General features: G+C 38.1%; 1 protein-coding gene across 7 annotated transcripts in view; it reads left to right on the top strand.

The window, feature by feature from the left end:
- Nucleotides 1-24,046, top strand: part of GLIS3 (GLIS family zinc finger 3) — a 187,896-nt gene extending 163,850 nt beyond the window's left edge. For all 7 annotated transcript variants that reach the window (XM_072859330.1, XM_072859331.1, XM_072859329.1 and 4 more), the window contains 3 exons: nucleotides 9,261-9,433; nucleotides 18,365-18,547; nucleotides 19,754-24,046. In XM_072859330.1, the coding sequence (XP_072715431.1) occupies nucleotides 9,261-9,433; nucleotides 18,365-18,547; nucleotides 19,754-19,890 (493 nt within the window). In that variant the 3' untranslated portion in view covers nucleotides 19,891-24,046. The remainder of the gene's footprint in view (nucleotides 1-9,260; nucleotides 9,434-18,364; nucleotides 18,548-19,753) is intronic.
- Nucleotides 24,047-27,511: the final 3,465 nt, after the last annotated feature.

Raw genomic sequence — 27,511 nt, 5'->3', positions numbered from 1 at the left:
TATCCAACAACTGCCAGGGCACGAGGTGACAGGCAGGGACAGATCAATAGTCATTACAGGTATAAATTTCATGATGAAAGACAGTGATCTTCTCATTGGCCCATTTCTGAGGCAGTTACTGGTGTAGGACCATAGCAGACACATTTAGAGTATGACTTAACTCAGTAAGTCCTTGAATGTGTTACAGATCTCAGGATACTACAGTAGTCTACAGGATAACAATAACAAAAAGCTAGTGTGATACACTCCTTTCTCATACGTTAACTATGAGAAATACGTTCTCTTTAAAAAGGCTTTAAGTGCTAATTCCCATATATGGAGCTACTTTGGATTAAAAAACCAAGGTGCTAGTATCTTCATTTAGGAGGTATGACAAATGGCAATTTAAATTCAGAAAAGAAAAAAAGTATTACAGCAGTGTTGGTTTGATTACAGAATATATAGTACAAATTAAGGGAAATATTTAAAAGAAAAACTAATGCAGAATCTGCATCTTGAATCTAATACAGTCCACTCGCCTAGGGGCCCTGTGAGTAGGCTGTCATTTACACCACTTCATGGGTGTGATGATAGCTGTGAAAATGTGAACTGAACAAACCAACGCTTCAGTATACAAAGTGCCAGAGAGAGTGTCTTTGAAAGGTGTGAATCACCTGTTTATCCCCATCTCATCATTGAGAGGACTGCAGGATTTAGGGGTGCAAGAAGGCAATTTGTTACCCCCATGCTGTGTGGTTCCTGACATGCTCTGCGTGCCTGGGGTCATTCCAGAGCTAGGACTGGCTGACCAGCACTTGCCCCTGTGATAGCCTGCATTTGTTGGATCGAAGCCAATCCAAGCCGGCCTGGCTGCTTTGGCAACTCTGGGCACCACTCATGTGCTCCTTCTGTTTTGGACGGCAGACTCAGGTTTGTGAGTGACAGAAGCAGAATCTTGAATAAGCATTTTCCCTACATCTCCAGGTACCATGGGGTAGAGAAATAATTGGAGGGCTTCTTTTGCATCTTTCTCCATCTAGGTGATGGGAGGGAGAGTGTGGACTTGATTAAGCCTTACTAATGTCAGAAACTGAACCAACCATGGGACATACCTTACACTGCTTTAATTCTGTGAACAAAACTCAATGTACACAAAGCACAAGTCAGATGGAGAGTTTGGATCCAAGAATCAACTTCATTTATCAAAGGAGAGAACATGCATAATAAAAATGCAGATTTACATTTTGTTTGTTCTAGCTCTTAGATACTAACTTTCAGTGCTCCCCTAATATGAAATATTGCAACTGTTCAATGAAGGCACCAAATGCTAATGGTACCCAAAAGCATATGTGTAAAAGAGAATTTGTACTTGGCTTCCTTTTCACTCATTTTTGTAACAAAAGAATACATGGTCTTTCAAGGAAGCTGAAAACAATCTAATTAAAATACAGATAAAAAAATTTGGGTTTATATGGCATAGTTAACATGTGCAGCTCAGTGTCCCAAAATTCATGGTGTCAAATGCAGGAAATTATTTTTGTTATTATTTTTTTCATTATTTATTGAATTACCCAACATATACATGTTGCTTTTTAAGGCTTGCTTTTGTGCAAGAAGTAGCCTGTTAACTGTGAGACTAGAACAGAATTTTTCATTTGGACTTGGTGTTCCAGATGCTTTTTCACCTTCCTGTGAACCAGAGCTAGTGGTATGTCCCTGAGGCATGATGCATCCTGTCTTGACAGGAATTTCTAGAGACTGTGTAAAGCTGGAAAGAAGGACTTAGGGCTGAACTGTTCAGTTTAGCATTACTGTAATGCTATAATAAGTTCTGCAACAGTGCTTCTTTTTGCTTATTTCAGTGTGTGGTTATATTCCTTTTATGCTTTTGCTGTAAAATAATAAGTAGCTGCAAGCCAGACTTCCAGAAGCAAAAGGCTCTGAGTAGTTCTAACTAAGGATTTGAGACATCCAATCTTCTCTTATTACAAATCCCTTTGTATGTGGCATACAAGGGGCTGCCTCAAAGAAAGTCTTTAGTTAAAGACCTACAGTGTGGTTTTGAAATCAGTACAGTAACTTCTTTCCAGGCATGGGACACTTCAGAGGATTGTCTACTAAGACATTATCACTTTTTTTGTTAGTGAGCAAATTACACATATAAATGACAGACGCTAAAGAGTAGAGGTGGCAGCAAGTCTAAACCTGAACCTGAGCCATAGAATTGTAGAATCATAGAATCATAGAATCATTTAGGTTGGAAAAGACCCTTAAGAACATCAAGTCCAACCATAAACCTAACACTGCCAAGTCCACCACTAAACCACATCCCTAAGCACCACATCTACACGTCTTTTAAATGCCTCCAGGGATGGTGACTCAACCCCTTTCCTGGGCAGGCTGTTCCAATGCTTGATAACCCTTTCCATGAAGAAATTTCTCCTAATATCCAATCTAAACCTCCCCTGGCGCAACTTGAGGGGAGTCCTCTTGTCCTATGGCTTGTTACCTGGGAGAAAAGACCGACACACTGCTTGCTACAACCTCCTTTCAGAGCAGACCTAGCAAAGCTTGGAATTTTTCTCCAGCCTGTTTCCACACTTCTTTTTTCCATTTCTTTGCATTTTCAAGAAACTCAGTTCTCTAATACAAATACAGCCACAGAAAATTCTGAGAGATATTTTAAAGTTATATATCTCTGTCTCCAGGGAATCTGTATATTGAGGTGGCTGCTCACAGCTTCCTTCCTTAAATTCCACTTTAAATTCCACTTAAATTCTTCTTTCTTCTCACCAAAGAGCATGTGGTGCTGGTCAGAGGGGCTGTTCTTTCTTCCTGAAGTCCCTTCTTTGGGTTAGATAGACCACTGATTTGATCTGAAATAGCAGTTCCTGTGTTCCTAAAGGTTGAGCATGAAAAGGGTTTTTAGACACTTATTAATGACTGAAAATAAGGATATAAAATTGAAGTCTACTGGCACATGCAATCTACTCCCCCGAGACACCATGAGGATAGAAACCTGCTGTGGGATCGTTGCTGTGCAGGGTGTGAGGCAGAGTTTGATGAATGCAAATTCAGTGGCTGAACAAAACTATGGACAAAAATTTTGTTTTGTGTTGGCCAGAATATTTCTGTTATGGGAGAAGATTCCCTTCCTTTAAAAAAAATACCATTTTCAATAGAAAAATCATTGGAGAGAAACATGTTGTATCATAGATAGGTTAAAAATATAGGGTTTTGTTATTTTGGTCAAATGTATGAGTTCATGACTTTTGGGGAAAACATTTGATTTTTCAAAATTGTGCTTGGCAAAAGCTATGCTTTCCTTACAAGTGTTTTTAAACCACGTTTATGTGGTTGTCACTGATAGCTAGCTGGACTAACTTACAGTGCAGTATGTTGGGTTACAGAATACTGTATTACAACAGAATGTTTCCCCCACTGACAGTGGACTGAGGAGCTGCAAAGTCACTAGCACACAGCATAAAGTGTGGAGCCAAACCAAAATGTGAGATCACAGCAGAATGACAGGGATGTTTAAAGCAGAGAATGGAGACATCACACCAGATTTTCTGGATTTGCCTAGAAATACAAAGGTAATCAAGAGGAAGCGAGCATAGATTGTTCCTCACTTAATATTTTCAGAAAGTGCAGCACTGTACAAGACTGTTGGAGACAGCAACCTGCTACAGGGAGCTTATGGTTTTGTCCTCTGTCCAGCCAAAACTTCAACTTTAATAAGATGAAAGCCTGATCTCCTAGCTGTGTCAACTGTATAACATCTGGATATGTTCCCAAACTGTTGCAGTCCAATGAAAAGGATTAGAACTCAGCCAGTTAACAGAGCAGCAACCCAATAAATTGTGTTTACACATTGTTCAAAGAAAACTATGACCTCTGAAGAAAAAAAAAAAAAAAAAAGACCAAAGTTTTCAGCTTTAATGTTCTATTTCCATTTTGGAAGCATTGAAAGCAACCATAAGGATTGATGTTGTCTAAATGATGGCATATGCTTTACTTTTCAGTGCAAAGTTGAGAAAAAACAGAGAATGAAGACATAGCTACATCCAACATAGTTACATAGTTCCTATCTTCAATAATTCCTGCTAGTAGCATTTTGTGCCATAGTGTAGCATGGATTAATGGTAGGTAAACTATGTCTTCTCCTCTCTCGTCATTTATATGCAGATGCAGTTTCCTTTCTTTTCAATATGTTTTTAACAACTATTTAGTTGCAATGAAAATATTTTCTTTGCTGTTCCCAAGCAAAGAAAATATTCCCTTCACTTGCTATTATCACTACTATAGTACAGGATAGTGCTACCATTATTTTTGTCATGCTCCTAGTCCCCTGCAGAATTTATTTGAAACTGTAGAATAATTGGAATTAACCTTTTCCCCAGCAAACTACTAGTTGGGAAAAGTGAAACACAGGCTTTGATGTAATATGAAATAATGATCTTTTGCTAGATTTAGCAAAAATCAACTTTTTTTCTACAACTCTGAAACAATACAAACAGAAGAAGCAGAAATATACTAAACCCCTAGGGTCAGGAAATTAACAGACCTGTTGTCCTGCAGCCCAAATGGTTATTTGGTATTTGGGTTCTTAACATGGTTTTTCTGTTAAAAAGAAAAATCGGTTGTGTCAGACATTTTTGGTGTAATCTGGCTTATTTACCAAAAGGCAGTAAAAAGTCTTAAATCCTGTTTCCTAGAATAGATTAACAGCTCTCAGAGATTTGACAAAGTTGATTCTCTTTGACTACAAAAAAGGGTCAGAGTAAGTTTACCTTCACACATTATTTTTTTTTAAAGTAAGTTTTCCCTTACAGTTTTCTCTGGTGATTCAAGGTAATCTTTGTACCTACATTTGAAATGTGCTTTCTGATATCCTATTAATATGGCCACACAGGAAGGAGAATTTGAGAGAGAGAGGAAAGCCAGAAGCATGAGGGGGAATTCATGGTACCATTAGTGCTAAAAACAACAGTTCAGAAATTATGTTTCAGATGTCAAATCAATGTGATTGGCTGCCAAATTACAGATTTTTTTAAATGACTTTACACAATTTTTGTCTGCATTTTGAAATTTGAACTCTTGGTGTTACTTCTTCTTTCCACTATACGTATGTATACGTATATGTGTGTGCATATATAGCAATTACATTAGCCACTTCTTCCAGATTTCCTCACAAAGAAGACATGTAACTCCAGCTTTCTTTCTCTGTAGTGGTTCTCACTTTTAAGTCTATCTTGCAATCAATCATTCCCCAGTTCTGCCCCCAAAATGCCAATCTTCCATCCTTCCCATCCTTCCTGCACTCCTCACTTCTGCAGGGTGAGGTTTCAAGCATTGAGGGAGGAGGAGAGAAGAACAGAAATATTTGGGATGCTGCCTTGTGTTCTTTCTGTTGCCCTTTTCCTAATCTCCTGAGAAAAAAGGCAAGGAAAATTCAGCCTCTTGTTGTAGCTCGGCGTTGCTATTATCTTTCAGAACGTGGGTGAGTGAAGCAGGCAGTGAGTCAAAGGGCTTTCCTTTTAGGATGGGACTGAAATCCATGAGACCTGGAATTTTTCTTGACATTAGCACACTGGCTCCAGTCTTGGACCAAATTTCCTGCTCTCCATTCTCCCCTTAGGAAAGGGAGCTGGCTACTTAGGTACAGAGAGCTCTGTGAAGTGGATGCAGATGACAACTCTTAGAGACATCAAGCAGTGAAGGTGGGAGAAGCCCACTGAGAGATTCCTGTATAAGCACAATGTGCAATACTGCTGGGCCAGTCATGTACTTCCATGAGCTTCCTGAGGCTGGGAGTGTGAAATCACATGAAAGACTGCCAGCCTAAAAGAAGAGCAGCCAAGATAATTCTGAGGTGATGAGTCTTTCAAATTCCTGTGGAAAAAGGGGAGCACCATCAAAAAGCCATATGTCAGGCAGAGCTTTGAATGTTAATTCTCTTCTTAGTTTCCTTGTTTCCAATCAGCTTGAACAGTGACAACTTGATATCACAGTTATAATACCTGTCTCCACTGTCTTGGGTTGCAACGGCAGTTCTGCTTAGTGGGAAGTTTAACAAAAAAGGGTTTCTCTACCACCCAGTTCTCAGTATTTTTTCCACCTACAAAAATAACGCCTTCAGCCCTTTGATGCCCAGACAATTCAGCACAGACAGTTCTTTAATGAAGGAGTCTCAAAGCACATCAGATTCTAGGTGAGGAAACACCTTCTATATATCTTTGTTACAGAGACATAAAAGGCTGTTTCCCCACCACACCAAAGACTCATTTACAGGTGGCCAACCGTGGTAAAATAAACTATATGAATAGTTATAAATACTACATAAATACAGTATTTATACTATATAAATATACTATTACTATTAGCTTTCCTCATCTTTTCCTTTTCCACACATTGCTTAGATTGTGCATGTAGTTTACATTTGGGCCAGCTCCAGTCAACAAATGCTAGAGTAAAATCTTTTTTTCCATGTAGCTGTGACCAGTACTGGTCATTAACAAAACCCCTATCTATGTGCCGTTTTAAGTGAGCTCATCAAAACAGGTAAGCTTTGGTAACTTTGTCATCTATCTTGCTTGCTACCAAATCTAGTCATTCCCCAGCAGGACACTTTTTCCTAGCTACTATTGGAGAGGGAGAGGCTAGTTGATGGCTCCGGAAACATTCCTGCTCTGATTTTGTGTCCAGCGGGCATAGGGAAGGGCACCTTTCTGCAAATCTGGCTGGTTCCTGATTGCATCGGCTCCAGGGCTTGGCCACAATTCTTGATGGCAGTTTCTGAGTGGTTACAAGCTGGTCCTGATTGTTTCAGGAACAAAACTAAATCTGCAGTTCCCCCAGTAACACACTGTGATTAGTTCAGGGACAAATCTGGACTGAGGCAAGTCCAAGCTTCTATTTTGTTAGGCAGAAGGGAAGTAAAAGTAGATAACTATAGTCACCCATATGAGTAAGCCAGGAATTCATGAAGTGATTCATAAATCATTATAAAGACCACTAAAGTGTACTAAAAAGAAGTCCTGTCTGGCTATACAAAGTAGTACATTGTTATTGGGAGGGGTTTTTGGATGTTAAATCAAATGTGAAATCTGTAAAACTGTGCTTTTCATTTTGAGTTTTGAAAAGGATTTTTTCCGTGTTGGCTGCTGGTTAAAATCATTTTTCAGAGATTAATTTTCACAAATGAATTTTGAAAACACAGAGGGTGATATCCTATGATTGTTTAAATAATAGTAATAATAAAAGACTGTCTGTGCATTGCTCTTAATCTCTGGCAGCAAATAACAGTCCTTCTGTGTGAGTGCTATACAAAAAACTAACTCCAGGCCTTACTCAGGAGACATATAACCAGATAGTTGTAGCACTTTTTAAAAACCTCTGATATTTTTATCACAATATAGCTACTGATTTCTCTTTTTAAAAAAATTATTCTCTAGTATTATTGTGAAACACATGCATGCTTTATTCTTTTCCGCCCTAGTATATCTTTAAGTCTACACTGCATCAGTTATCCGGAACAATGAAATATTTGACACATTAAGGACTCAGTGACTCAGTAGCGACATCTTTATTTCCTCCATCTATATAGCATATCTGAAGTAATATATGTGTTTATGAAGTTAATACCAAATCAGCACAAAGACCATCCAAACACTATCTAATATGCCTAAAAATGTGATTCTCAAAGAAAACTGAATAGGCAGTAAATCATCCAAAGTTCATCTTGACACTTGCTGTACTCCAGATGTAAATTATGGGTCTACCAGAAATGTAGTAAATAGGTTTCAAATTAAGTCAAAATCACACAGATAATGTGTGGCAGATACTGATTCTGAGCTGCAGCATAAAAGATGTCAGGTGTCTTGGATTTAAATGCAGTTATAACCTGTACGAGGACCCTGTCCAGAGGTGTTCTATAGTGCTACTGCCTCAATTGCACCTTCTGTTGTATTCAGGGTGAGATTACAGCTTCCTTACACTTCTGCAGGAAAAACATTCTTTATTGCTAGGTTAAAAAAAAGTCATCTAGTGTATTGAGGTCCAGTCTCAGGAGAACAGGGACCAGATCCACGCTTTAGGATCCTGGCAGACTGTGTTAACTGCAAGCACTAATCCCTCCTAGCAGCAGCTACTGAGCACACCCACCACAGAGAGGGGTGCTCTTGCTCAGCACAGACTTGCAGCTTGCTTTTAGGAGTGGAGAGAGAGGCTGATCTGTGACAGGAATACCACATCAGTTTTCACTTACCCTCTTGCAGAAATATGCTGGCTCTTTTTTGTTGGCCTTCCTGGCTCTCCTCTCATGGATGAGAAAGTGGCCCTGAGCCATTCCTGAGCCCAGGCTGAGCTTTCATTTACTAATCAGATCCCATTGTTCTAGTGGGTAGTTTGGTCATCAGGGGCATGGACCAGAGCTTGTATAACCTCACCTTTCCATCTGCAAAAATGACTGTAGTATTTGTAATGTACTTTGAGGTATGCAACTTTAAGGAAATGTAGAAAAAAGTTAAACTTTGAAAGTCTGTAAAACCCTTGTGTAAAATCCTTGAAGTAGTGTGTATCCTTGTAGTGCCACTAGTGACAGACCTGTGCAAAACATTTCACTGAAGCGATGAACCTCTGGGGCAGCTGCTCTACCAGGTTCATTCTGCATGGTTCTCCTCCTCTGCCAGGCTTGTAAGCTTATACTTTGAGTCCAGATCAACTTTTTGACATGGTCAGACTCTGCCCAACTGGAAGCGATTTAACTTGCCTTTATATACATTATATTGACTTCAGATTGTTTATTTTCAAATCGCTCTGCGTAACATACAAAAATTTCTAGAACTTGAAACCTGAACCTGGATCTGAACCTAATATCTATCCTCAGTGTCCAGTAACCAGAACTGACCACTCACTTCCAGTGAGGAAGGACAGCTATTTATTGACAGATACAGTGGATATAAAGCCTTACAATGAGACAGCTGGCAATGCCTCAGAGATCAGGTCCCCCATGAGGTATCTCCTCCCATTAAGACTTAAACCTGACCACAGAAATTAAAAGGAGTTTTCCGTGATAAGGATGCAATTCAACCTTTTAATTTCCCAGTTGTCAAATCTAATGATATGTCACCATTTTAAAATATATCTTCTTTGTATCTGGGCTGCACACTGTTCTTTTCGAAGTCTGTGATCTAAGTAAAGTGATCTAAGTAAAGTAGAAACAATCTTTAGCTCTTATCTATTGGGGATTTTACAGTTTTGTGTTTCTGAACTCCTAGGTTTGTTGCTCCAGCTCCTTCTCCTCACCACATCAGCCCCCAGGGAATTTCAGTTCCACATCACATGATGCAGAGACGGACTCCACACCTTCAGCAGCCTGCAGGAATGCCTCTAAAGACATACCAACCAACAGCAAACGCTTCTTTTCCACCAAATAGCCTCCACATCCAAGGTAAGAAGGAAGAATCTTCATCAGTGATGTTAGTTGTTTGTCACTGCTGCTTGGCTCCAAATTAAGTGCTTCAAGGGCTGGCACTGGTATTTTTAAGGTACCTTTCCTTTTGGAAGACTCTGGGAAGTAGCCTTCAGGACCCTGCCTTCAGACTTCCTTAAAATTCTTAGCTTAGCTAACTGTTATTCATCTTACTATGGAGTTATGGGTTTCTCTTCAGACTGATTTTCAGAGCTGTTGTTGAAATAGAACTGCAAATAATTCTGTGATGGCCTCTGCTTTTAATTTTCTAATGTTATGCTTCTAATCCCTCCTGACTTTACACATAAAGTGTTACCAGGTTTTCAAGAGGTGGAATATTTTTCTCCCTTGTACTTGTGGAGTGATGGAGACCTCTTCTTTTATTAGCATACATGTCTCTTACAGCTGTGTTCCCACTTGCACTGTGTAAACAGCTTCTACAAGACTTCTCTCCCTCTTTGTTCAATCAAGTATAAACTTCTGTAGCCAAGAAGAAAATTAACAGAAGCCGAAAACAATGTTGGGTTGTTTGGGGCTTTTTTTCTAGCTGGTATGGAGTCTGACTGGTAATTACCTTAACATTTCAGAAATGTGTTGACAGCAGTAATGCTGTTTCCTCTCAACTGTTTAAATATATGGTTTGCCATATTTACATACACAAGGTACATAGCACACTGGACTTTTATAGACCTTGGGATTCTGCTTTTTCATCAGGCTTCCTGAGAATTATCACAGTAGATATCATAGGAAACATCTTGAGAAAACCAAGGCTTCTTTTATTTTCTTCCACTGATGGAAGCAGTCTCTCTAGGCAAAGGGACGAGACAGGACACTGAGGCATCTCCCAGAGTTCATGAGTGTGAAGGGGGAGAAAGGAAGGTGCCAGTCCTGTTTTGTTCTTCATATCATACTAGACCACATGAGCAGGATCTGAGCTAGATGCTTTTCTTCCAGGACCTGGTAATCCTGTACAGCACTGATTAGTACTAGAAAAACATTAAATTTACCAATGAATGTAAACAATTATTGTTGGCTTTCTCTATTCTCTTATTAAAGTTTCACCAATAATCTAGGGCCAACAGAGTACAGGATGAAATTTATTAATATACTATTTATGGTCATATGACATATGCGAAGACATGCCAGAGCAGGTCAAATAAAATCCTAGGATATGGGGCATGAAGGGATCAGGTTAGCTTTCCTACTTCCACAGTACAATACATTTTACTCAATTCCCTTTTTTTGCTGAATATTTGGCAAGAACTCATCTTCCAGAAAGGCGTCCAGACATTAAGGTCTGTCTTCCTGCCTGGAACAAAAATTTTCTTTGAGTGCATAGATGGCTTTACCACCCTCTTCCTCTCATGCTCATGGGAGCTTCAGTAATTGTAGAAGCCGGGATCACAACCAGTTGCTCCAAAGTTGAACAGTTTCCAAAGAATCCTGCCTCCCAGAGGCTCACAGATCACCTCAGATTAGTTGCTGCTCCACAGAGGACTTGCACTGGCTGGTGCAGCTAGCTCCATATCTGCTTGGGCATCTTCTCTTTAGGGCAGGCCAGAGCAATGCTAGTGTGTTCCCATCTCCCCCTCCTACAGTCCAAAGAGGATTTAAAAGGACAAAAGACATGGGTCATTAAAACCATTATAAGAAGGCTCAGTAGAGACCCTCAGCTGGGCGAATGTCACATATGGACTGAAGCCCCATTCCACATCCAAATTTAAGATAGAGTTTAATACTGTCTTCTGAGTGGATCAAAAAATGGATAGCCTCAAGGGCCTGGACCTTAAACCCATACCTTACTTAGTCCCATGTTAGCATTACTGTGTTTGCCTCCCTGTCCTAGAAAATCTATGTTGAAAATAGACATTACTGACAGGAATTATATACACGTAGACAGCAACTGCAAGTTGCAACTGTAAAGATCTCTGCACTTAAAACTGGTAGGAAGACAATGTGGGCTGAACTCTAATTTATTTTTTTTTAGTATTGAAAGATATAATACATTGCAATACAATAGCCACATTTGGGTATTAAATGTTCTTTCAAAGATTAAGTAACCTATTGTCTCTATAAGAAGTATTTTGCTGGAATGTACTCCCTCCAACTTAAGCACAGCTGTCTCACTCCTATGTGCTACACTGAAAGCTTTGTTTGTCCTGTGTGCCTGAAAGGCTCGCCTAAACTCTTCCTCTCCAAAGCAAATGTTTCAAGAGTTCATGGTCATGTTTTCCCAGCAGCAATACAAAGATTGCTATCTTCCTTGGTCACATCATTATAATGTAGAAAAACACCATGGAGTTATCTCACCAGCCTGGACTATTTGGTATATAAGAAGTGTCTGTGGGAAGCTCTGTTAGTTTTTGGCTCCTGCAGTTCATAACCTACCTTTTCATGATTTAAAGTGCTGTAGCTATAGCCACTTCAGCTCAGTCCACTACCAAACAATGGTGACATTTTTGTCTTGATGTGTAGTCTTAAACTTGTCAACTGAATTTAAATTGGCTGTACCGAGGAAGAAAGAGTTTCATTGCCCGAAAGCTTTTTGAAAAAAACAAGTTCTAAATAGACTCCCTTACTGAAAGCCTGAGCATCTTAAAAGCTCATGGACATCTCAGAGCACTATCCTTTAGAAAGAAATGATGTAGGAGATCCAAGACTGACAAGCCTCTTATATCTAATAGGTACTTGTATTGTGAAACTGCTTTTTCTTGAGAACATTGTCTACAGTTCAGATTTCATTATTTGTTCTGACTGATTTTCAGCATCAGATACACAGTAATGTCAGAGAGGGCTTTTTATTGCCGTGTTTAATATTATATAATAGGCTACATATTCCCTTTCCTTCCTCTTGTGAAATTCACCATTTCCTTTGCTGCATGGGATGTTTGGGAGTGATGATGTTAGATAACTCATTGAGCTGCAGAAGTGAAGCTCTTTTCCTTTCATTAGATTGTAGTATCTTTTATCGTATTACCATAGGCAGTAAATATGAAACTATCCTGGACTGGAGACTGGACTGTCGACTTCCCAGCTTGACACCATTGTACGCCATTGTACTATGTGTTTGTAGACAGAATAGAAGACAGTACAGGTCCTGGAAATCTGCAACAATTGGCCCAGGACCTGTATTGTACTGGTGAGTCTTTTCAGCCAAGAACAACTACAGGGATCTCAGCAGAGGTACCTGAAGACACAGGCATCTGCAGCACACAGGCAGCTGCAAGAATAAGGTGTTGCTCGGAGACAAGTCAGAAGACTTGAGGTAGGAAAGAAAAGAACAGCAACAGAAACTCCTCCTTCACAGTGAGCAAGCTTCTTGTGCTTATAGTATAGAGTGAGGTAAAGCTCATTTGGGCATGGACATAGCTGAATTGAGTTTGGATGCTTCTGATACTGTAAACATTTTTGCACTAGAAATCTGACTGTCCTTTAAAATTGTGCCTGTAACTCATGTCATATGTGTTTGTGAGTTAAGCTGGTGACCAATGCTGGCTGAGTAGTGGAAGAAATAAAAAAGTCATGCAAAATATTCAGTAAAAAAAAAAGTTGCCATTTTTTTTAAAGAATTGTGATATGAGTTAGCCATACTAGTGTATCTACACAGGCAGCTCTACTAGTAACAGTTATCTTTTAATTACAAATAATGAGATTTAAATAAATGGAAACATTTCTAGTTTTTCACATTTGCAAGTCAGTCTGGCAGTACAATATGTGACTCATATCTCTGTCTTACTCTTCCTTTTCCTTTTGTTCTTCACACTCATACGGTACCAAATGATTACTTGATGTTTGTGTAATTCATCTAGTGGACACTGTAGAAATATACTGCAGAGGAAAACTATTTTGAAGTAGTTCAGGCCAAAGACAGCTGGAATTTTTACATACCATAGCAGTAAAGACTACTCATCCATTATGTATATTTCTTAATGGCAGTTATAATGATTTTGAGAAAATACTCTCTCTTTGTGGTGCCAGGCAGAGAGCTGACTGAGGAGGAAATAAATGTCCATCAGAAACTTCCTACCTTATGGAAATGATAACTGTGGCAGTCATTCATTACATATCTGTAATGAAATCTTTGTCCACATCAGTTCAATGGGATTAGGACTCTACCCCAAATTTATGTGGACCACAATTTCAACTATGAATTTGAGATGGGCTGTGTACCTTGGATTTTCAGATGCTCAGCATCTCTCAGGACGAGGCTCTGTATGTGATAAAGAACAACGGCTTCTTGCTTTTAGAAGAGATTCTTGCAGTATACAGCTTTTTTATCATATTTAAAAATATTTCACTTTCCTCAGGAAATAATGCTATCATGCCAGAAAAATAACTGTTTATTCTGTATCTTGACATCATGAATCTTGGCTATAGGGTACTGATTCAAAGAAACACAATCGACGTAACCTTGTGCGTGTGTGTGTTTTAAATAGTTTAATAAGAGAGCAACTGATACAATCCAGAGTTGCAGTCCTGAGAAGAAATGTTCAGTTGCTGGAACTTCATTAGCCAACCTGTTTGCCTTTTTTATTTTTCCAGTGCTGCATGAAAACACAGAAAACTATGCTACAGGTAGTTTCTAACAGATAATCTCAAGCGAGGGGCCAGATATGGTCAGGGTCTACGGCCTGAATTGCATATAGTTTCATGTTATCCTACATTCAGCAGTGGTGTAGATTATCTTGGGCATGGCACCATGTAAATAAAGGGAAGAGCTCCTGATACCAAGTTAGGAGATTTTGCTGTATCATGTTTGGGCTCCAGTTCAAAGACCTCTACACTGTGACCTGATGCACTGCAGACATGGACAAAGACATTTAGAATAGTGCCAAATATCTGAGGGGAAGAGAACGATGTATGCTCTGTTCTGCTCCTTCCTGTTTATGGCTCTCCGTTTTATAAGATGGATATTTATGACTCTGAATCATGAAAAGAACATGTATCTAGGAAAGTTGAATTATTTTTATATGCTCTCTTTCCATCTTAAAAAATTATTTGGGGGTTTATCAGTTAATGAAAGTGCTTTGTGCACTTTTCTGCAATATAGTGGTTCAAGTACCAATGGGTCAAAGCTTGTAAGACTTTGCTAGACAATATTCTTTTGCTTAAGCAGGGAATGAGCAAACAGAGAGGATGTGACTCACAATAGCTCAACTCCAAGGTAAGTAGTTTTTCTGCCAGACTTCAGCTAGCAATAGTCAAAGTTACTGCCAGATTGTTCTGCATCAGGAACAGGATGCTGTGAGAAAGGCACAGAGATTTAGCACAGAGCAATGTGAAAGGACATTTCAGCATGTGTCTTGAAGGGTCTTGCCAGCTGGCTCAGACCACTATAGATTGAAATGGTTGTTTCTGGTAACTAGTCTGACTCAACAGTAAACTTTCAAAGTGTGTCCTGTTGCTGGTTGAGAGAAAAGTTGATTTTAGAAGCATTTTTTAAAGGAGGCAAAAATTGTCAAAAGCTATGTAGCTTCTAAGTGAAGTTTTGGATGGCTATTGTTTTGCCTTTCTTTTTATTTTATTTACTACAGTTGATTCTTAAATGTCAGGACTGAACATTTAAGGACTGATGGGTTGTAAATTCCTAACGTGCTTTGCAGGCTGACTCAGTTTTGTTGCAGTTAAACTTTAAAAGAAAAAAAAGATTGAAACCATCATCTTACAGCTAGGGCTGCAAAGTGTCCACAGCCCCTGCAAAAGACAATGAAATCTATGAGTGTTCAGCCTCTCTAGAATAAGCGAGTCTGCAAATTGTGCCTGCTGTGGAAGAGGAACTGTGCTTCTACTTTTTACTTTTCTTTCTTTTTTTTCCTTTTCTCCCCCCCCCCCCTTTATATGAAGTTAAAATACTCTTTTTCATGCAGGTTTTCAGACACAACATTGACAATTGTTTCAATGTTCTTTTATGTAACTATTTGCCTGACCTAAACTCTTGTTATGTATGTGTAAATTAGGCATTTGTCTCATTGGATGTACACAGAAGTGTCTTGCAAGACTACTACATAAAATGCAAAGACTATGTTTCACTCATCCTTGTTACCTAGACCTCCCCATAAGGTCTCATCTGAGTTCCCAGGTGCAGGTTCAGACTGTCTTTTCCTGTCCGTAGTCCTGGCCTATTCTAATGCTTTTAAATATTGAATTTTCTGTTTCAATTCAAGCATATCTTATGCATGCTGACATTTGTATGTTTTCTCACAGAGACCACAGAAATTAGTCTCAAAGGAAAAATAATTAGAATCATAAAACTCCTAAATCATGCATCCTTCCTCCCACTTGGCAGAAAATCAGTAATATCACACAAAGTGATAAAGCATGTTTTCCACTGTGTCCTTCTCCTTTCTCCATCCCTATTATTTATGAAATGCATTATCTGTACATAAACACTCAGTGCACCTTTAGCAAACAACAATCCCATGTGCACACTTCCATAGGAAAGTTAATGGAAATACACCTAGCTCCTAGCCACAATCCAGAAAAAGTTTGCTAAGTGCCTTATGTTCATAACATGTCTCTAAGCATAGACTACACCTGTAAAGGGATTTGAGGTTGGAAGGTTTGTTTCAGTTGGGGTGTGGAACTGCACCAATATAAAGTTTTTATTTTTAAAATACTTTTTATTCAGAAGTCAAAACTAGATGCCCCATGCAAGGCATTTCTAATTATTAGTAATGAATTAATAGCCCAATAGTTATGTTTGGGTGTCATATAATACCCAAGATATTTAGATATATCTCTCTCAGATATCAATAGGTAGTGATTCCATGTTTCATGCTTCCCATAAAAGGATCATCTCTGCTTAAAATCTCCTATCCTCTGAGATATCTCCTTGATCCTTTCTGAACTGTTAAATGGTACTCAAAGGCCTTTTGTCATGTGCTGCTCACCCAAACATCCCATTACTTTTAGGGAGGGAGATGAGCTTTTAATCTTGTCAACTAATTTGCTTACTACTCATGGTTTATTACTGCTCATGAGCATCAGTAGATCTCAGGCATGAAAGCTGAATGTCTGGTATAAATATGCTTTCCTAACTACACAGTATGGATGTACTGAGGCTAATTCCTGAACATACGGAAGGATGAACTTGACTTGAGCTGGCTGTCCCTGTAACTATCTAGATTAGGATTCCTTATTCCCTCCTGGTACTAAATGCTCATTGAAGTCAAATCTGTGAACTTTTGTAATCACTGAAAGTAACAAGGTTTCCTCCTTTTTTATAATATCCAAAAGACAATAAACAGATGCCTAAGGAGAGGGGAGTAATTTTAATTATTGAATTGTAAGCCAGTATCTGCAGTACGGAGTTTATATACAGAAGATTCATTAAAAGATATTTTTCAATCCCTCATTTCCCCTTTTTTCCTTTTTTTCTGATGTTGATCTTTTAAGGGTTTAGGTAAGGTTTTGTTGTTTCTTTTTATTGATCTTTCTACGCTAAAAGGAAATTCAGCTGGAAGGACTTTGTTGTATGGATGTTGGTTAACTAGATTGGCTAGAGGAGGCAGCCCTGCACATCAGCTTTTTCTATTGACAGTAATGTCTCTGGAATAAATTTGAGACACAGGAAATTCCTTAAGATGCTTTCTGAGGTAGGGGGTCATTTTTCTGACAGTGGCTTTTTGACGTGACTTACCACCATGTATTCTTCATCAAGAGAATAGCACACCAGCCCTTAGGCAATAAGCTGTTTGCTAATAAAATCTTCAGAGACTGTATCACTCCTGGGCCTATTTTTGGACAGTCAAGGCCTACAATTTCTGTGTAACACCTTGGAGGTAATACACTGTCTTTTTTCTTTTTCCTTTATGCATGGAAAGAGAGTGGTGAGAACAAGAAGCCACAGCACTGGCAGAGAGGAGCTTGATTCACAGTTTTTCTTAAAAGAAAAAAAAAATACAATAGTAACACTGAATTTATAATGGTTTCATTTCTGACATATACTCTAAGAATATATTATAGAAAACAGAAATAAATGCATACCACAGTCTTTTACCTATAAAAGCCATCCTTCAGAGTCTGAGCAAAATCTCCAAAGCTTAGAGTTAGCAGCAATTTTTTAAGGAGGAGAGAAGAACTTGCTTCCATGAGAAAAATCTTCAGGCCAACCTACTGCAGAACATCTGTCTGTGCCTCTTAGATTGCATACGTGTCCCTGTTTTACCAAGAAGTGTGGTTTTGGTTATATAAAGGTATATTTTGGCATGGATTTCAATGTGAATTTACTCAGTGCTTTACATGCCTTTCTCAAGTATCACTTAAGGAACAAAAATCAATGTAAAGAACAAAAGCTTTGGTGGGGATCTTTTATGTCATGTGGCACAATGGTCTTGGTTCTCTTCCACGTGGGCTCATTGCTACCAATGAGTGGGTAAGACTCTCACCCTGTATTTACAAACAGCAGGCCCCATGGCTCATCAGCTAGCAGCCCTTCTGAGTTTCGTGTGCATGTCCTTGCTATCAGCCAGCTGTCTGGGCATCAGTGACAGACCCTCAGATTTTATTCAGACCTTCCTTGGGTAATCTTCCTTTATTTTGAATTAAGCGTTTTCTTAGATTTTCTGGCAGCAGCTCAGTGTGAAATCTGGACAGTAGCAGTTCAGACAGCAGGACTACAGAGTACAGGGAGACATTTCCTGAAAAATTTCAGCTTCTAACCAGTCAGTGCCTCTCACAAGTCGTGCTGGAATCAGGATGTCCATGAAGCAGATTGTGTTCAGAATTATTAGCAACTGGAGGAAGTCTCAGGGAGCTTCATATCAAAGCTCCTTTATTGGTGGAAAATAATTGAAATCCTGGTGCTATTCCAGTCAAGGTTTTTATCATTCTCACGGCCATGGTTCCACATGATATCCTTTGTATCTCTGTCCAGGTCTTTTACTGACCACTTTCTTCTCCTTGTTGTAGGTTTTTATGGGCAGCTTCAGACTTTCTGCCCTCCACATTATGCTGACACTCAGAAGAACACACAACATGGTCTTTCTTGTAATATGGTTCCTCCTTTTGAAGACTGTTTAGTTCCCACATCAGCAGGCCAGGCGGGGCTTGGCATTTTCCATCGAACTTTTTCAGCTCATTCTGGTATTACAGGTAAATGACAGCTGGGGACTTTGTGGATGGTTGTGTACAGTTTGGGGACTTTGACAGATCTGCTTGAGCTGTGTATGTGGCTGGGACCTGTCTTGACAGTCTTGACTCTTCACAAAGAGGAGATGGTTTTCAGACCTTTGTGGAGTGGTTGGCATTGGGACCCAGTCACCATGGGTCACAGTAACATCTGGCCTGTGTGCAGACTGCACACTACTGAGGGCTTCTCAAGGTTCTAACGTCTGGGGGTCAGACAGTCCCTAGTTCATGTATTTGTTTTGAAACACAGTCCATTGAGCCCTGTGTGATATTTGTGCAGCCACTCCACTCTGCTGTATTGTAGTACAGGGACCTGAGTATTGTAGCAGGGACCTGAGATGATTCAAACCATTGATTTTGCCTTATGCATGTTTTATTTTTCTCAGTCTGGAATTTCATTTATTCACACTTCCATGACAAGAACTGCCTGGGTACACACTTTTCTGTGCTCTGCCTAGCTGAAAAGTACATAAGGAGCTTGCATGCTGCTCTGGAAGGGTGAAAGTTACCTCTGTGCAGAGGATCAGCACAAGACAGTGGGCCTAATCTTAGTGCCTAAGCACAATTGGTGCCCAAGTCTTTTATTGTCCTTCCACACAGGATGATCTCACTTAACATTTATTGGGCTTTGAAATCTCTTTTACGTCTTGATCCTTCAGCAGTGCATTAAAAAGCCAATGCACCTGTAACTTTAAAGACGCATCTCACAGTACGTAAAGATGTAATCCAAAAGATGGGAGTTTTTCTGCCAACAGTTACTCTTGTGCTTACTACTATCGCTTGTAGGAGTTAGTAATTTCTGTGCCAGGGTCTGCTTACAGCAAATGAGTTCTACAATATTTTATTGCCTCTTATCATATGTTGGGTATGATGAAATTCGATAAGCAAGAATGAAGTTTATTTTAAAAATTATCACCATTTTAGCACCCATTAAATGGCAAGTGTTAGTTGTGATGAAATCTGCTGTACTTCAGAGCTGATTCTGATGGAACTGAAATTCCTTCCTTGGTAAGCAGTAAGTTATGTAATTATCATTTCATACATATATTGGCTCGTTTGTTTTGTTTGTCTATTTGATTTAAAGCCATTTCCAGTTCTCTGCATAAGTATTAGGACACTCTACATGATATAGTTATCTTAATTAATTAATTATTTTTGTATTTTTTCCAGTTTATGACTTTCCGGCAGGGTCCACAGGTATCTTTGGTGATTCAGTTCGCAGCATGCCAGAGGATAGCAGTTTCCTACAAGTAAATGCAGTGGATCATTGTTCTAGCCAGCTTTCTTCTGTCTACACCGAAGGCTAAAGTAATACAAATCTAGTTACAAGAACTTGTTTCCATTTCATCTTGCCCTTCTTATATTTCTCTACGAATTTTTTCTCTCCATGAAACTGCCATGTATGTATGGGGATATAAGTTGATATACATACATAATGGAGAGGAAAAAAGCAATCACTGAGCATTCATTATGTTATCAAGCAGTCAACTGAGAAGGAGAATGTTTGGAGACAGCAAGCTTTGCCAAAACCTTAGCAATTGTTTCTTTTCTTTTCATCTGTGGCACAGCAAGTCTACTTTTTTTGTTCTTTCTTCTTTTTAATTTCTCAAAGGGAATTCACAGACTGAATAAGAAAACTGCTTGTTGGCTGTAATCCTTTCAAGCTGAATGGGTGGACTTATTGAAGAACACAGCTTTAGAAAACTCCTTTTTTTAAAATAGGAAAAGAAGTAAAACCAGAGCATACTACAAACATTTCGAAGGCCCACAGCTTTTTGCACAACCTGTTTGCATGTGATGCTTCCAAAGTTAAACAAACACCAGCATCAAAAAGGGAGAGAAATGAGACATATATCCTGGCGCTACCCATTGGAGGCATTGGTGTGGCTTCTTTTTGGAGCCAAAGATCATTGGTACTGGATTTCTTATAGGCCTCGGTTTAGGTGTCTTTTTCTTCCCTCTGTATTTTAAGCCATACAATATGGCCATTGCTATTTTTCCTTCTGACCTGGTGCTTTATGCAATGAATAAGAAGAGTTAAATGCACTACATGAGAAGGTACATGGACTTTGTCTATATTTAGCACAGCTGCTAGATAAAAATAAGTAAGTTTTAACTTTCAGTTGATTTTTAATTATATTGTAGAGCTTTATTGCTGTATGTGCTATAGTACTCTGTAAGAAGGTTGAAAATACCCTGTAGAAAAGATATTCTTCCTTAAATTCCACAGATTTTTTTAAAAGCAATCTGTACTGATTCAATTAAATTTTTGTTGCCCTAACATTTTTCATTTCCGTAACACATTTTCAGAAAGAAGAGCTACTCTTAAGTTTGCTATGTTCCCTCTGGTTATTTAGAGATGTAAAACTGAACTGGTTTGGTGGTTTTGATTTTTCTACTCAATATCAGGCTCTGGTCCTTGAATTTAGTCCAGGATGCAAGCAAATGAGGTTGCCCTTCATGAAAGCTACAAGAGTATGAGTTAAAAACAGTATTTTGCAGTGGAGATGTGTCATTGCTGTGATCCTATATACCTTGGGAGCAACTCTTACATTATGTAAGACTGACTTTTTAGGTTATTAATCCCTATTCATCCATTTTGTGTACTTCTTACTGTGTAGTGTGCATCTTAATATTCTCATGACCTGATTTAATAAGAAGGACAAAAATCCAAAGTTCATTCTTACAGGTTAGACCATAACTATGCTTCTGAAATCACTTGTCTAGAAAGGTGAATTTTAAAACATGTTTATAGAAACATTTCTTATCCTGAGAAGCTTTTGAGAGTTGTTGAATGCAGTTTGGGTCAAATTCATAATTTAATTTGCCATTATGTTGCACAGATGAATTTATGTCCAGATGTTTGCAAACAGTGGCAATCTTCTGAGGTTTATATTCATGAAGTATATTCTTAATTACAGGCATATGTGCTTATATGTTTAATGGAGAGATTTTCATCCAAAAAATGCAAAGTATATATGGATAAACCATGCACATAAATGACATACAATAAGAAGTAATATGGCTTAAATACAGATAATTCTGTACTAAATTCTTCCCCCTTTTATTCTGCTTCTCACATCACAAGTGAATGTGTCCCTCTGCTTCAGCTTGCAATAGTAGGTCTAGCTGTTACTGTATGTGGTTTGCATTGGGTTAAATGACATCAGGCTTCCCTGCACAGCTATACATACACAGGCAAAAACACAGTCCTTTTGCATTAAGGTATGATCTGGCCCAGTGCATTGATAGCGAGTTTTGCTTTTTATTAAAGCTTTAATTTTGTGCTATCTTAAAGCCCTTTCTGTGGTCACTGCACATGCATAACTTGGTTCAGCAGGAGTAATTAGTCATGCTGAACACTTCAATTTCAAATGCGTAGGACTATGTTTTGTTCCACTGAAGTCACTAAGGGCAGTATCAGGCCCGGTGTGCACAAAGGCATGTCTATGTACATACATACTTTTGTGTATATAAATCCTTCAAGGTTCTTTTAACCACATGGTTGTCCCAAATTTGTCAGTTGCTGTGTACAAAACTGAAATATTGCTGCTGACTTCAGATCTGTACCACCTTGACTTTTAAATCTTTTGAAATATTTTTGTAGTATCTGAATATACAAGCTATCCCGTAGAGAGGGGGCCTATACATCATGAAAGATTCTGACTAAAGGGAAAGGAGGAAGACAGAATTCAAAAAGGGTATTCATAATTTGGGGGTTCATTAGTTACATTTAAAAAAGGAAACTTTTGCAAGTCGTTCATTCATTCTTTCATATATATATAAAATATATATATTTAGAGCTTTCTGTGAGCGTTAATCTTAAAAAGAAGGAGCTAGAGTACAGTCAAATTAAGCACATGAGAGTGGGCTACCAGTCTATAAAAAGGTACGCCTTTGTTTACTTCTGTATCAAAGACAAAGAGGATTCTTCATTATTATTTCGTTATTCTCTTTGGAGTCAGACTGACTTTGGGGGATCAATTTATATCACTGAGGGCAATTGTATAACAAAGAACCATTTTATCTCATGTATTTTGGATATTTAAATAGGGAATCATGTTTTTCACATGTTACAATGAAACATGGTGCTTGTGAAAATACATAGTGTAATGCCAGTTACTGACTTATATGCAAATACTTGTGCCTCAGTGATTTTTGTGTTGTTATTCTACTTGCTGGATTGTTAACTTTCTAAAGGGATTTATATCTAAGAGATGAAGTTATTTTAGAGTATGGACATTAAACAATATTCTAATGAAACTATTTACAATCAGTCTTTTATACAATTCTCTTGTTTTCTGACTCAAATGGTCTATTTATATCTGCATTAGAAATGGGTCTACACTGGAGTTTAAAAAAATAGTTTCAAAGTGCATGTGTACATGTGTGAGTGTATGCGAGTGCATGTGTGTATTTGGATCTCCCTTTCTATGTGTGTATATATATATACATGTATATATACACACATACATATAGGCATTATAGTTTACTAATACTGGATGCTGAAGTATTGCAGTGCTAAGGCCATCTGTCACATTGTATTTTGTTTTCAACTTTCTTTGAAGAGGTGTGAATGAGTCTAAAAATTACATTTTAACTGTTTATTCCCAGCTTTCCCTGTGTAATGTTATAGCAGATTTTTTTAAACAGCACTTTTTTGTTGTTTGTATGAAATTTTGGGGGTTTTTGGTTGGTTGGTTGTTTTTTTATTTCCTAGGAACATATAAAGCAAAAGCAAAAGACCACAATTTAAAATTAGCTGGGTGGGATTTTATTTAAGAAAAAAATCCCTTTATTCTGTACAGGAAGCAGCATCTTGTGTAATATTTTTTACACAAAGCATTTTGGTAAGGAAAGAAAGTGGGAGTATGTTTGTACTAAACCTTACAGAGTATTCTACATATTTATACATGCTTACATACACAGATATGAACTCCATTTGCCATACTGTGTATCTGGCTGATATTTGCTCTAAAGGCATATCTGTTGCATACCATGAAAAATAAATTTTCAAAATAATTAGTTACACTTTTTTCTCTACTAGTATGTATAATTCTGTGATTTTTTTACAGTTATTTTTCATATAATCATAAGTTATTTTTGTCCTGTTTCATAAAATTCTTTTTTATTTAAAAGGTAAAATTGAAAGATGTATTTTCATGGTGCAAAATAAAACTGGAAAATTATAACTCAGTGACATGACCAGTAGAACGTTTGATTGTGAGATGCCTTTAAAAAATACTGCTCCAGTCATTGTCCTTCACCATAAAACTACTAGTATTTGTATGGATTAGTATAATTAGAAACAGAAATAGAAAAAAATCTCAGAGATTTCTTCTAAAAAACGCTTGGGTCAGAGTTTTATGTCTGGATTTAATTATTGTTATAGTGAGGCTAGAGATTTGTAGAGATAAATGACTGCCTCAGTGTGCGTTTACACCCTGGGTGGAGACACAAATAAAAGAAGAACATTTAATTACATTTTTGTGCTGTGATAATTTTTATTGGTTTCTTTGTTCATGCAGATCTACAATACAACTTGTAAAGAGATTTTGCTTTTCTGTCTGGTTTTTGTTTCTAACATACTCAAGCAACTAAGAAGTTATTTCAGAGCATTTAATGTAAGGAAAAGAGCATGTATTTTTACTGTGCATTAGGCAAAATGCTAACAAAAGATAGAGACAGAAGTTGATGCATGCGTCCATATTGTCCAAAACACATCCTAAGAATCCAGCATGCTTAGGAAATCAGAGGTTACCTTTTACCACACCCATAAATTAGACTAGAAATCTAAGGACAAAATGCAAACTAATACATTAATTAAGGCAAAAAAATCCTGTTATATGTTTGCAAAGAGACCTTTGAAAATAATGGTCCAAGCTGATTTTACTATGAAATTATTAACAAGGTTGGCTCTGAGTCAACCATGAGCAGAACAAAAACTAGTAAGCCCAAATTTACTGACTGATATGCATGTGAGCTTAATAGAGCTTTACTAAAAATGAACTTTGCCCAGTGCATTCTTATTTACAGTGCATCTTAATTTAACGTAGGAAACTTGCCCCATGGATTAGCGAATATTGTTAGTGAATCCTGCAAGCCACCATGAAGAACTGAAAGCTGCTGAATTCAAGTGTTTCAGAATTCAATTTTTCTTTTTGATGGAGAGAGAGACCTTAAAATGAGAAGTATACAAGTTCCCTATGCAATGGGGAGTAACATGGCTTGAAATACCTCAAAGCCATGTGCTTTTCTCTGGGTGCCTGAGCTAGATCAGTCTTTCATGATGTCCTGCAAACCCTCCTATAGCCAAATAGTGAAGTGTAGGAAAGAAATTATGTGACAGCTATATTCCTCCAGAGAACATAATTTCTGAATGAAAGTTACCTGAACTTTTTGTTCTATAAAGTGTTGGTGTTCAGTTTTTTCCTATTACAGAACAAAACTGCATTTTGAAACATCAGAATTTCTCACGAGATGATAGAAATTCAGCGGGGGCAGGGTGGGGGGGTGGTGGTTATTATTTCATTGCTAGTATGTAGTTATAGGAGTTCTCCCATGCACCTGTGCCAAAGTCACAGTGTATTCCTGAATTTATACCAACTCTGCCCTAATGGAAAATAGCTCAATCAAGCTCCATTTGCTATACAGCTATCTCCTTCAGTAAGAGTGGGAAAAAACCAAACAGCATTCTTCCATTCTGAATATGAATCTCTTAATATTTACTGCACCTAATTATAAGATACCTTGTAACAGAGAGACTATATTTGTAGGAAAGCACAACTGTCCATTTCCCTACACTGTGATCCTCAGGAAAATGCTTCTTCACGTTCAGACTTGCTGTTTCCTACCTTGGATCACTTTGTCACCCCAAATAACATCAAATGCATTCTGAATTACCTGATTTTTAAACTCTGTCTGTAAACCACTGTAAATAAGCCTCCTCAAGAAGCAGCTTTAAAAAGCTTCTCCCGTAGTGGAAAGTCTTAAAGTGGACAACTTCTGCATGACTGTGTATACTCCCTCACTGCAATATATCGCTACAGGAAACAGAATGGTCAAATTAATATTACAGAATGAAAAATGTTACCTTTTAAGGTTGTTTTGTCTCCTTTCAAAATGTTAATTTATACTTTTCTTCTACCTTCCTTGAAACTATAATGTTCTCATTTAAAAGCTAAGTATGAAAAAATCATTCTACCACATCTTTCCATGCCATTTACAGATTTACAACCAAAGTAAATTTACCCAGCAGTCAGTATCATTAATGATTCACAAATGAGATGGGCTAGTTCAATGAACTGTAACAAAGAACACCTTTCTATGTGTCTAGTTAAAAGTTCCAACATACCTTCGTTATAACTAGAAAAAGCAAACCTCATGCATGGTTGCAACTAGGTACACAGGGTAAAGCATTACAAGTACATGTAGGTAGACAGAAGAAAATATAACCATTTCCTCAATATCATGCATTTTTCTATTTTGACCAAAAATGTACTTGAACGTGCCAATCAGTGGGCATGCTGCAGGCTTGGCTACACATGTAAATCATCTGACTTCAGCTGTTCCAGGAATGGACACAGTGAGGTTGATTAAGCTCATGAAAACCTGGCCAGGGTGTCTTGGCCTCCTCATTCCCTGAAAATTCTCTGAAAATTCCAACATAAATCTGTTGGAAAAACACAAAACAAAGTTGCTGCTGGAACTGTGGCTGACATATGTACAATCATAATAACAAGGCTGACAGTGTTGTGATTTCACTTGTTAATCCACTGCTTTGCATAGCACACATTTGTAATTATGCCGTATCTATCTTTGGTTGGAGGAAGAGGAAGGAGACTTTGCTTTAGTGGAAGTTAAATTAGTAGTGCCTGAGTGATGATCCTAGGCAAAAGTTAAAGCAGTAATACTGGACCAGCTTATCCATCAAGGAAGTGGGAATAGTGTTACATGGCACCATTATTGCACTAAACCTTCATTCATGATCAATTTGACTTTTACCCAATGAGGAGTCAAAACATTTCTGCAAAATGGAGGTTTTTACCCCGGAAGCTTAAAATCTATGGAGCTGCCTTCTATCATCATACACATTTTTTTTCAGTCCTTCTTTAGAAGCCAAAGAAAGAATGCTGGGTAAAAGTTGTCTAGTTTCCATTCCAATTTTCTCTTTTGTGGCTTTGTTAAGACAGTCCACAAAAGCATTAAATATGGTAGCAATTTTGTGATCTAGATACGTATTGAATAGAAACTGTATTAAAATGATTAAACTAATTTTAGGGAACCTGCTGAAACAGAATCTGCACAATACCAGTAATTTCTATCATAATTACTGAAACCAATATTTACAATAAGGTGAGATTACCCAACTAATGGAAATGCTGCTTAAAGGTTGAACCAGAAAGAAGAGAGTGGCACTCAGATCCACTGTGGTACTTTCACCTGTTGCTACACTTTTTCTACTACTTGCAGTTGTGCATCTCAATGGCTCAGGAGCCCCGTTTCACTGCAGAGACTGGTAGATGCAGAATTTGTGCTGGCAGTTGGGCTTTTCAGCTTGGTGGGCTTTCTTAATGGCAACAGCATGCTATATAGATTGCTGAGCAAACCTACTTTGAATAAAGGTGGGGGTGGTTGTTTGGTTTTAGCTAAAAGGGACTTATGTAATAGTGGTTTCGTTGCATTTACTTTATACTTTCTTCTTTGATCCCTAACCCCAACCTGACAGTCAATGAGGCTATGCTCAATGGCTCAAAGGACAAAAAAAATTGAGCTTGCCAATCCCATTGTTCCTCGTTTTACTTTCACATCACTGTGTGACCTCCAACAGGACATTTAACATACAGGAACAAGCTGAAGCCAGACTGCTTGGTCTGATCAGTTTTTCATGCCTTACTGATGGAGTTGTTACTTTCACTCTATGAATTA

The sequence above is a fragment of the Ciconia boyciana genome, chromosome 4 (assembly GCF_034638445.1).
Source record: "Ciconia boyciana chromosome 4, ASM3463844v1, whole genome shotgun sequence".
Taxonomy (NCBI): domain Eukaryota; kingdom Metazoa; phylum Chordata; class Aves; order Ciconiiformes; family Ciconiidae; genus Ciconia; species Ciconia boyciana.
The sequence above is the reverse complement of the archived record's forward strand: the minus strand, read 5'-3'. Positions and strand labels throughout refer to the sequence as shown.